Source organism: Podarcis erhardii, assembly GCF_964252035.2.
Source record: "Podarcis erhardii genome assembly, chromosome: 10".
NCBI lineage: Eukaryota > Metazoa > Chordata > Lepidosauria > Squamata > Lacertidae > Podarcis > Podarcis erhardii.
Genome location: NC_138500.1, coordinates 29,632,241 through 29,644,596, shown reverse-complemented (window position 1 = coordinate 29,644,596; position 12,356 = coordinate 29,632,241). Strand labels below are relative to the sequence as shown.

General features: G+C 44.0%; 1 protein-coding gene and 1 long non-coding RNA gene across 2 annotated transcripts in view; one reads left to right on the top strand and one right to left on the bottom strand.

Annotated features, from left to right (window-relative positions):
- SH3BP1 (SH3 domain binding protein 1) overlaps window positions 1-7,294 on the bottom strand; it is a 42,127-nt gene extending 34,833 nt beyond the window's left edge. The window contains exon 1 of the mRNA XM_081879554.1: window positions 6,816-7,294. Coding sequence (XP_081735680.1) covers window positions 6,816-6,877 — 62 coding nt within the window. The 5' untranslated portion in view covers window positions 6,878-7,294. The remainder of the gene's footprint in view (window positions 1-6,815) is intronic.
- On the top strand, window positions 7,206-11,719 carry LOC309351730. The gene is made up of 3 exons (XR_014160955.1): window positions 7,206-7,325; window positions 9,379-10,259; window positions 10,624-11,719. It is a non-coding gene; the product is annotated as an uncharacterized lncRNA (long non-coding RNA).
- Window positions 11,720-12,356: the final 637 nt, after the last annotated feature.

Here is a 12,356-nt window from a genome sequence, read left to right as displayed (position 1 = left end):
GCATCCTATTCCACATATTAAATGAAGGCTTGTTGAAAACCTGTTGCTTCAAATATGGAGACAGGGAGATAAATAAGGGTGTTTATAGAAAAGGGATTAATATTGTAATCAGGCCATTGGCAACAGTGCTGCTGGTTTGGTTTGTTTGATAATGATGATGATGATTTCTTATTGGATTACTCCCAGGCAGGGTAAATTTGAATGAAATGGACAAAAAACATGCTAGAATTTCATGTGGAAACTTCAGAAGCTTGCATATGTAAGGAACACCAATTGCACCATAAACTTCTCTCTAGAAGCACTTACATGATGTACATAGGAGCAAAAATTCCTAACATCACGCACGTGCTAATGAAGACTCAGCTGGTGGTAAGAGAACTTGGGGTTTTGATAGAGAGCTAAGAACAGAAATGAAAATGCCAACCCTGCGTGCGGCAGCTGCTGAAAAGGTGAATTCCATGCTAGCGATTATTAGAAAAGTGACCCAACACTGGCGTGCCTTTGTGGTTTAATGACACATATTTACACCCTTAATTTATGGAGAGGGAGTACAGATCTTACAGCATGGTCATCTCAAGAGGGGCTTGTTCCCCACAGAAGTGCATCCTCCCTCCCCACCTGCCTTCAGCCAGCCAGCCAATATTGTTTTGCCATTTTCTTAGTTGTGCCAAAGGCCCCCAACTCTTCCTGTGACATCACACAGTTACCTTGGCAACCTTCCAAATCTCCTGTCTCTGTTCACACCTCAGGACAGGGGGGAAGGGCCGTTCTTCAAAATGGCCTTGTGTTGTTTCTTAATGGCCCTAGCGTGGCCAGATCGTTTTGCATAGGCTAACCTAGGGATTCCGCTGCCGTTTGAATTTCTCCCTTCACATCCCATTCTACTATTCACTAACAGAAAAAAATATTTTTATTGTTGAGAATTTGACAAAGAAGCTCAACAACTTTGGCCAAAAAAACAAAACAAAACAAAACCACACACACACAACACCCCCCCAAACCAAAAAACTATTGTGACACATTTTGAAATAAGGCAACCCTATTATACAGATACTTTATATGTTTGGTGTGTTCACATTCTGGTTGCCACAAATCAAAAAGGATGTTGTAGAGCTGGGAAGAGGCAGAACTGGGCATCCAACTGATCAGTGGGCTGGAGCAACTCGTCTATGAGGAGAATTTAATCCATCTGGTGCTTTTAAATTTGGGGAGGGGGCAGTAAGGAAAGAGAGACATGATCAAGGTTGATAAAATTCTGCCTCGTGTTGGGAAATATAATAAGACCCAGCTAGAAATCTAGAAATTTAGAAGTCTCTCACTGAATCTCCTACCCAGGTTTCCTGAGGAGAAGGAGTGACTGTTAAACCAGTGTTGTCTGTGGTGTGTAGATAAACCCTTAATGTTAAGCAACTGCAGAGCAGATCCAGCTTTAGCTGAAGGACCCAAGCACACCAGAGGATGTGAAGAGTGGAGCAGGCCTTGAAATGCTTTCTGCTGTGAAAGAACAGGAAACCATCAATTGAGGCGGGGGGGGGGGGAGGGAGACAGAAGCTGTGCATTCAGGCACCATGCATATCTTTCAAGTACATTCCCTCTCTCCGAAGAATACTGGGAAACATAGTTTGTTAAGAAAGTTGTGAATTGTAGCTCTGTCAGGGGGGTAAACTACAGTTCCCATTATTCTTTTTGAGGGTGGGGGTGCTTTAAATGTATGGTATGCATGCAGCCAGGGAACAGAAGGAACTGTTGTAGCAATGAATTTAGCAAGGACTATATCACTTGTTTGGGGGTTAATGTATATTTATTTGGATTATATGTAATATGCACATATCGACAGGATACAAGTGTATCAAAATCTATTCAAATACAGCACTTGTGAGTGAATGTTTTTAAAGTGGGCTAGAAAGTAGGAGGGAGTAATTAAAAACAGTTAAATTGATGTACACTCTATCAAAAACCACATTTTGTTTTTGTTTTTTAACGGTGAGGTGTGTAGTTGGTAATTATTCTAATTTAATGTTGCCAATCTAGACTGACTTTTTCTTACAAGTATACGGAGATATCGTTGTGGATCTCAGATGGCCCCAACGTTTTAAAGCATAGATATAAGGAACTATAGTTGTACATTGAAAAACAAACTAAAAAACTCTGGAGATATTAATTTAGGCTGCAAAGTTTAAGGGGGAGTGGAGTTTTACATGCTAGGTTGCACTTAGGCTCCACTGAAATTGAATGTGGAAAGTGATGCCTTAAATCCTGTTGATTTAATCCAAGTCTGCATCTGCCCTACTGTCCTCACTCTGAGGGTTCTTCTTACCCTTTCACTGATACATGGGAGGGTTAAAACAGAAAGCACAATATAGTAAGCGTAGGTTTCCCCCCCTATGCAGCAATGTATTTAAATCTCTCTTGCGAAATTGGCTGATGTGAGCAACTCCTTGCTCTGCAAAAGATTCTCCTCCTCACCCAGCCGGGAGTGAGATGAGTAACAACTAAATTCAACCTTCACATCACAACAGCTAGACAGGGAAGACGGGAAAATCAGCTCTGGAACACCCAAGAGCCCAGCCCTGCTGCTTATGTCATTCCTTGTGCTTTCAAAAGTAGAGCAGGGGATGGTAGAGGCTGGGCCTGACCAGGGGGAAAAATAAAACAGAGAAAGGATCTTCTACTCGTTGAGAAACTTCCTGCCTCCATCAAACCATTTTTTGGTCTGTTTAGTTAAGGTGGGCAACTCTTTCAATTTTGGTTTCTCCAGTCGTAAGCTCAGTTCTCCAAATTTTCATATCAGTTTGGATTTAAAACAAAACAACAACAAAACCCCCCACAAAGTCCTCGTGAAAATTCACCAGTATTTTAGTGTGAATTTCTCCAAATATACATATATATATTTTTTGGTATGTAGTTCTTCCTAACAAACACATTTTTGCAAAGCAATTTTAATGTTAGTTTCACTAACAGATGCATTTTTGTGCACACTGTAAGCTAGTATGTGCATTTTTATATGCATTTCTTGGCTGGAGAATGGCACTGCAAAATTCAGAGAAGTGTGAATTTTGAAGGACAGCTGTGTTTAGGTTCTCAGATTGTTTCAGAAAGCTCTGATTAGGAAGGTTTGCCTTTAAATGAGAAGTGAACCAAATTTCTCCCCCATCCCTACTGACTAGCGGAGTACATACTTTTCTCAGCACTGGGATTTCAGAGTACTAATCCCATCCAGCTGTGGGTTGTGCACACACTGCCAATGACTCACCACCCAGTGGTTCGGGAAGTGGTGTACACACAACCTTGGCCACAATCCATATCTATCCTTTCGTTTCTTGTGAAATCCTGCATTTGATGTGTTTCCCGCCAAACTAGCTTCAGTCAGAATTGAGAAAAGAATGTCCTTGCTGCATTTTAAGCCAGCGATGGACTCACTGAGCGGGGTCAGTCAGGCAACTCAAAAACACAATAAAAGAGTCAAGCCTCAGGTTCCAGGATGGGGAACCTGTGGCCCTCTAGATTAACATCATCTAGAAACTACAATTTCCATCATCCCTGCTTACTGTGGTCATGCTGGATGGGGCTGATGGGAGTTCAGCAACATCTGGAGGGAGACATGTTAGCCATCCCTGATCAGGCCAATACTATTTTTTTTAATGTTATTTACAGATCATGAAAAGCTCAACATGTTTGATTAAGGTATCTACAATAGCTCTGTATGTATGTATGTATGTATGTATGTATGTATGTATGTATTGCATTTATATTCCACTTTTCATCCAAGGAGCTCAAAGTGTAATACATAGTTCTCCTGCTCCCTGTTTTATCCTCACAGCAACCCTGTGAGGGAGAGAAGAATGAAGGTTGGGCTTTGGCTAATTCAACAATCCATGGCCTTTTAAACTAAGGGGGAGGGTTGTTGCTTCGCTTGCATTATGTCATGTATTTTTATGGGGGGTTTTCTGATCCATGGATGAAAGGTGGAATATAAATTTAATAAGTAAATAAATGAGTGACTGGCCCAATGTCACCCAGTGATCTTTGTGGTTGAGTGGGGATTTGAACCCTGGTCTTCCAGATCCATGTCCAACACTCTAACCAGTACACTATACAGATTAATGATACTGGTAATGATACCAGCCCAACTTACAGGGCCTTTGAACCCTCTGCTCCACAAAGTGGTTAGCTGAAACAGCAACAGCTATTGATCCCTTCTTATCAACCTACAGTTAGAGACCCTCCAAGTGTCCCTATTTTCCAGGGACATCCCTAATTTAGAGAAGCCGTCCTGGTTTCTGATTTGGTCCTGCAATGTCTCACTTTTCCTTAAGATGTGCCTATTTTCATTGGAGAAATTTTGGAAGGTATGGAGTTATCCATCCTCCAAGCTGTCATAAGGCAATCCTGTATAGGGAAGTTTTTGAATGTTTAATGTTTTATTGTGTTTTTATATATGCTGGAAGCTGGCTAGAGTGGCTGGGGCAACCCAGTAAGATGTGTGGGGTATAAATAGTAAAATTATCATTATGGGACGTTGGAGGGTTGGAGCAGTTACTACCTGGTGCAGCCTGGTCTAAAGGCTGCATATCTACAGATCCCCACCCTGAGATATACTTGATATCCAGCACCACAAAGCAAAATGGAAGACATGGGCCTTCCATTGACACCAGGTACTTAAAGGCCTGAGGGAGCTGCTAAAAAGCAAATCCCTACAGCTCTCTGCTTCTTTCTCATAGGCAGGGGCATATGAATTGCTGAAATTCCACACAAGAGCAGAACCCATCTGAGAACCTCAGCTTTCATTTAAAAGAAAGAGCATGTTTGTATATTAAATTTATATCCCACCCTTCTTCCCAAAAGAGCTTGGAGCTGCATGTAATGTAAAAATAGGGTTAGAAGTATCTGGATAATCTAAAAAAAAACACTAAAAAAAATCCAAGAAACAAGAAAACAAAGCCCAGTGGGCTTCCTGAGTTGCACCAGTGAACATGCCTGTTACTATTTTTCTTCACCCTTCCTCTGGTGAGCTGAGCATGGCATTCATGGGTGTGGATTACCTCACTTTATTCTCCGTGCAGCAGGTTAGGCCTGAGTATGTATGAGTGGCCCAAGGTCACCCAAGGGGCAAATGTGGCTGAGAACTCAGATCTCACCCCCCCCCCCAGCTGAAGTCCAGTGCTCTAGTGCCTTACATAGCTTCCTTGCGCCCATTTGCCTCAGAAATAAGCACACCGTGCGGAGGACACACAGTACCCTCTGACCTCAGGGACATAGCACTTGTTCCACATGCTGGCTGGGGCGGATGGGAGCGGCAGTTCAGAACATCTGGAGGACACCAGGGTGGGGAAGGCTAGTCTAGGGCCGTAAATTTCCCTGATAATCCTGTTGCATGGTCAAGTTCTCTTTACCACTTGGCAGGAAGATACAGACAAATATGCCTGCCAGAGGGGTGCATGGGGATGGCAGGGTGATGCAGCAGAGAATAAAAGCAGGAGAGGCTGGATTGTTGACTGACCCTGAACACGTACCTGGGGCCTCAGTTCCATAGCATTTGATGCTTTGGGGTGAGGGGTTGGAGTCTCACCTGGACATCACCACCTGGGCTCTCATGTTCTGGTTCCTTAGTCCCATTAGTGATTTTTAAGTGGTTACAGGCACAGTTTGTTGAGTGGCCTGGTCACTAGTTATATGCTCATCTATCCTGCCAGGAAATCAGCCCTGAGTGCTCACTGGAAGGACAGATCATGAAGCTGAGGCTCCAATACTTTGGCCACCTCATGAGAAGAGAAGACTCCCTGGAGAAAAGACCCTGATGTTGGGAAAGATGGAGGGCACAAGGAGAAGGGGACGACAGAGGACGAGATGGTTGGACAGTGTTCTCGAAGCTACAAACATGAGTCTGACCAAATTGTGGGAGGCAGTGGAAGACAGGAGTGTCTGGCGTGCTCTGGTTCATGGGGTCACGAAGAGTCGGACACGACTAAACGACTAAACAACAACAACATCCTGCCACTGGTGGCCCACTGGTTGTGAAAGTGGTGGCCCTTTACTTTGGCTGTGTACTCACTTTAAAGCACGTTCAAAACACATTTCCCTGCCTCAAAGAATTCTGAGCACTGCAGTTTGTTGAGGGTTGCTGGGAATTCCAGCTTCCCAAAAATGCAGCGCCCAGAATTTTTCTGAGGAAATTACATGTGCTTTGAATGAGTTCTAAAGGTAGAGTCTGTAGGCAGCCTTATAGGGAACCTGTGCCCCCCTCCAGATGCTGGATTACAATTCCCATAGTTCCCTGACCTTTGGGCCATGCTGGCTGGGGTTGGTAGGAGCTGGAGCCCAATAGTATTAAGAGAAGACCATTGGTTCTCCATCCCTGACAAAGGAAGATTCAGGCAAGAGTAGGGTTGAGCTTTTTTAAGGAAAACCCAAAAGTTATTGAACTCTCTCTCTCTCTCTCTCTCTCTCTCTCTCTCTCTCTCTCTCTCTACACACACACACACACACACCAACAATGGATCTAGATAGTAGCCTCTAGTCTGCTAAATAAACTCCCTGATAAACTGAATTCAGGAAAGGAGGGGGTAAGAGTTAGAATTAGCACCTGGTTAGTGCTGGGACTAGAGACGAGCAAGCATGTCTCCACGCGCTCAAAGCTCTCCAGCAGTCAAGTTTTCAGAAGCAGCCACTGCCCAGTTAGGCACCATCTGAGCCCTACTTGCAAGTTTTCATCTGGCCCACTCAGGTCCTTGTGCAAAGTCCAGAGGGCCTAACCTGTACGCTGCCTAAAGGGTGGGTCCTGTCAATGATCAAGCCAAGGAGCTAGTCCTCCTTACCTTCCGCCAATGCTGGGGTGACTGAGCTGCTGCCGCATCCGATTGAACTGTCTCTTCATCATCTTGAGGGAAAGATAACGCAGTCCCACCACAACGACCAAAAACCAGCTGGGTGTTCTTTCCCTCCTCCTCTTCAGCACAAGCCACTCGCACTTGTTGCCATCGATGATTCTCTCCTCCTCCTCCTCCTCCTCCTCCTCCTCCTCCTCCTGTCAGCAGGCTTATTCCTGTCACTTCCTTGTCATTCTCTGGTCTTATTATATTCTCTCTCTCTCTCTCTCTCTCTCTGACTTCACCCTTCTCTTCCCATTTCTACTTCTTCCTCCTCCTCCTCAACCCTCACTGATTTCCTCTTGTTTCCCTTTCTTCCGATATCCTTCCCTGACAATCTTCAGTGTGTTTCTCCACCTCCTTTTCCTCCCTAAGTTTCAAGTCCTTCCCATTTCTCTCACACTTTCTCTGCAGCAACTTGCTTCCGCCACCACCACCTCTCGCAGATGCTGAGATCAGGTAAGATCTGCTGCTGCCTCTCTCAGTTCCTGTCACCACCCCGCCAAAAGAGAAAAAAAATAAAAATAACTTCAGCCAAGCCTTAAAGGGGAAATATTATTACAGCAAACATGCAACAAGGCAGAACAAGCCTTTATGCTGCAAGGGCTCGCGCTGTAGCACTTCCTACTTTCTCTCTCTCTCTCTGGCTCAGCTTACGCTTGACAGCGTGGGGGTGACGCTGAAATGAAGCCTGAGGTTTGGGGTGAGGAAGACGGTTGGCTGATCAAGTTGCATGAATTCAGGAGGGTGGGGGTGTAGCATTTGCAGCAGAGGCCCAGAGAGGGTCTTTCTCAGGTTGGCCCAACCAGCATTACTGGCAAGGTGAAGTAAACAATGGATTTTGGGATAGCAAAGCTAGCAGTGTGCAACAGCTCCTGCTAGTTCAGCCCTGGGCATCATTCATTACTACCTGCAATTATAAATACTAATACTCTGTCCTGCCTGTCTCTGAAGTATCTAATTGCATCCTGCACACACAATACTGCAGACCAACTTCTTAAGACTGTGTGCTCTTCCATAAAACACGTGCAACGTTCAACATCAATTTCCAGAGGAGCAATTTCCTTTCCTGGAGCAAAGGAAACTGCAATGTGAAATTGCTGAATTATAACACATGTAGCCTTTGGAATGCACAAGGGTCATTTTTCCACATTACTACACAGTGGTGTACACACCTTCACATGATTTCATTTACCATCTGTGTTGTCTGCACCCATAAGTGGGAATGTTTTCACGTGCAACAGTGTTCTCTATTCCCCTCCCCTCAAATAGCATTTCCATAGCTTCCTTGCCTTAAAAAACAAAACATTTGCACATTTTGTTTTCGAAAGAGAGGGGCTGAAAACTGGTGTGTTTCTGCATATATATCGCGGAATGCAGAAGATCTACAGTCATACCTTGGTTCTCGAACAGAATGTGCTTCGGGAGTCTGCCTGACTCCTGAAACCATTCAAAAACCAAGGTGTGGCTTCTGATTGGCTGCAGGAACATCCTGCAGCCAATGGTTTTTTGTTTTTTTTAATGATATTTTATTACATTTTAACAATAAAGAAGTTATAAGACATAGAAGAAAAAACACAAGAAAGATACAAAAGCACAAAAAGACAAAAATACAAAAATGCAAACATTTAACATAAAACAAAAACAAAAAACAAAAAACAAAAATCCCTCTTTTTTATTTTCTCGTCTTTGATTAACTTATTTTCCTGACTTCCTTACGCCTCCCTTTTTTGTATTCCATTTAAAGATTGGTTCAGCAAATTCATATCCTGTTAGTTTATCCTTAATTATTTTTCCTCACATATTATAGCTTCAAATTTTCATCTAATGTCATCTAATGTCAATCCATTCTTACTTATTCTTATACTACTTATTCTTATTACTAGAACCCCTTCATTTCATTTCAATGTCATTAACATTCAAAAACTTTGCAGTGTTTCTGTAAATAAATTTTAAATTTCTTCCAATCTTCTTCCACCAACTCTTCTCCCTGGTCTCGGATTCTGCCAGTCATTTCCGCCATTTCCATGTATTCCACTACTTGCATCTGCCATACTTCCAAGGTGGGTAGGTCTTGTGTCTTCCAATGCTTTGCTATGAGTATTCTTGCTGCTGCTGTAGCGTACATAAAGAAAGTTCTATCCTTCTTTAGCACCAATTGGCCGACTATGCCCAGGAGAAAGGCCTCTGGTTTCTTCAAAAAAGTATATTTAAATACCTTTTTCATTTCATTATTGATCATCTCCCAGAAAGCCTTGATCCTTGGGGACGTCCACCAAAGGTGAAAGAATGTACCCATCCTGCAGCCAATTGGAAGCCGCACCAGATGTTCGGCTTCTGAAAATCATTTGAAAACCGGAACACTCACTTCTGGGTTTCGATCGTTTGGGAGCTGATTTTTTCAGGAGCCAAGGCATTTGAGATCCAAGGTATGACTATATCATTATACAGAGGTGACTTAAATCACTGTGTGGCTTCCTATTTTGCCTGTTTCATTCATACCCAACTTAAGCATGGTGAGGAGGAATGGCCCAGCCCTGGGAAACCTCTGCGCATGTATGTAGGCAGGAAACTCTTGAGAAGAACATTCTTAGCACTAAACAGGTTATAATTGTTCCAGCAGAAGATATTTTATATTTATTTCTTTTTTATTTCTTACATGTATATACAATGGTACTTTGGTTTAAGAACAGCTTAGTTTATGAACAACTTGGATTAAGATCGCTGCAAACCCAGAAATAGGTGTTTTGGTTTGTGAACTTTGCCTTGGAAGCAGAACATGTTGAGTGTGTTCCATTTGTAAATTGAGTCCCCCGCTGCTATGGGAAAGCACGCCTTGGTTTAAGAATGCTTTGGTTTAAGAACAGACTTCCAGAACAGATTAAGTTCGTAAACCAAGGTACCACTGTACCACCTTTCCCTCCAAGGAGCTTAAGGTGGGATAAATGGTTCGCCCGTCACAATTTTATCCTCACAACCACCCTGTGACGTAGGTTAGGCTGAGAGACAGTGGCTAGCCCAGCGCCACCCAGTGTGCTTCATGTCTGGGTTGGGATCCAAACCCTGGTTTCCCAGGTCCTAGTCCAACACTCCAACCAATACTCCACAGTGACTCTATTGACAATATGGGGATTGTGTCATGTTTCCAGGACTCTGAAAAGGTGCTTGGCATCCAGCGTTGAATGCCTATTATCACGTAGTGTGCACACCCCTTTAAATGGTAATGTGCATTCATTCAAAATGTGGGAAGCCAGCCCTGATGCATTCAGGGACCATCTTGCTCCTTTTGCTGAGTGGAGTCCTGGGCATCTGCCCCAAAGTCCTGACATCACTGCCTCAAACAACCCCCCCCCCCAAATTATTGGACACCTATTGCTTTGTTCAGGGATGCGGGTGGTGCTGTGGATTAAACCACAGAGCCTAGGACTTGCCAATCAGAAGGTCGACGGTTTGAATCCCCGTGACGGGGTGAGCTCCCGTTGCTCGGTCCCTGCTCCTGCCAACCTAGCAGTTCGAAAGCACATCAAAGTGCAAGTAGATAAATAGGTACCGCTCCGGCCGGAAAATAAATGGCGTTTCCGTGCGCTGCTCTGGTTTGCCAGAAGCGGCTTAGTCATGCTGGCCACATGACCCAGAAGCTGTACGCCGGCTCCCTTGGCCAATAAAGCAAGATGAGCGCCGCAACCCCAGAGGCGGCCACGACTGGACCTGATGGTCAGGGGTCCCTTTACCTTTATTGCTTTGTTCATTGAGGCAGTTTACATGATCGTTTGGGAGCTGGACCACAGCCACGTGGTGTGATGAGATCTGGAGCGATGATGCTGGGAGCAGTGCTCAACGAGGTGACATTAAGCCTTCTGAAATGTGCAGTAACCTTCCTAGGCACACCCTGGATGGAAATGACTGTTGTGTTCTAAACCCCCAACACCCCCCTCAACTCTGTCAGCAATCTCTCAATTTGCAGCCGTTTGCAAGCCAATCGTTGCAGAGAAAGCCCAGGCAGGCAAAGAATTATAGGGGACAAAGTGCATGAAGTTACTGAGAAGTGGGAAAATTAAGGTGAGGAAGTGGTCAGGGTGAGCACATCGAGAGATAAAGTTCTATAATTGTAAATGAAAAAGGAAAGGAGGAAAGAACTGCCTCAGGCCGGCTACTAAAAAGGTTGCATTCTCACGGCTGCTAAATTTATCTAGTAGCTAGGCTAGGTTAGAACTGCTATCAGTGTTTTGTTTTCATCTTGTACAGATTACTGGTACCCTTCTGTTGAACTAGGGGCTATGCAGGCTTCGAGGTTACCTAGTTACCTTTATCAAGCACACATGAATGTGATGGCCTAAATTATTCAGTCATTATGATTATTATTAAGCTTTAAGGGCAAGGATCGAGAGCCTGTAGCCCTCCAGTACTCAGTTTCTGGGGCTTAGTCTTGATTCTCTCCAGTCACATATATTTCCTGTAGCAATTCTACCACAAAGTGTAAACAACAACTACTACTACTATGACCACTTCATTGCACATACTTTGGCAAAAGCCCCTATGCTGCAGCTGAGCGCTCAAATTTTAGATTCATTGCAGGCGTGCATATAGAATGCAGCCTGCATCAGCTGATATGTTTGACACAGAGACAAGATGGAAAGTAGTGTCGCCTGTGATGTAAATGGGCTGCTGAAGTTAAATTTATTACTCATCAGGCTGTAATGGACAGAGCCTGGAGCCAATTTTCCTCCTGCTCCCCATGAACTGCAGCTGGGCTGTTCCAAAGTGTTCGCCCCTCTTGTTGGGCCTGGTGAGCATTAAATGTCCCCAAACCCTATAGTTATTATTTGTGGGTTACCATTGGATTTTATTTTGAATTTAATCTGCATTTTAATTAGGTAGCCGTGTTGGTCTGCCATGGTCAAAACAAAATAAAAAAAATCCTTCCAGTAGCACCTTAAAGACCAACTGAGTTAGTTCTAGGTATGAGCTTTCGTGTGCATGCACACTTCTTCAGATACAGTAGCACCTTAAAGACCAACTGAGTTAGTTCTAGGTATGAGCTTTCGTGTGCATGCACACTTCTTCAGATCTGAAGAAGTGTGCATGCACACGAAAGCTCATACCTAGAACTAACTCAGTTGGTCTTTAAGGTGCTACTGGAAGGAATTTTTTTATTTTGCATTTTAATTGTTTGATTTTATGTTTTTAACGTATTGTATATCTTGATGTTAGCCGCCCTGAGCCCAGTCCTGGCTGGGGAGTGCGGGGTATAAATAAAATTTATTATCATCATCGGGACGCGGGTGGCGCTGTGGGTAAAACCTCAGTGCCTAGGACTTGCTGATCGTATGGTCGGCGGTTCAAATCCCTGCGGCGGGGTGAGCTCCCGTCGTTCGGTCCCAGCTCCTGCCCACCTAGCAGTTTGAAAGCACTGTTAAGTGCAAGTAGATAAATAGGTACCGCTTTATAGCGGGAAGGTAAACAGCTTTTCCGTGTGCTGCGCTGGTGCTG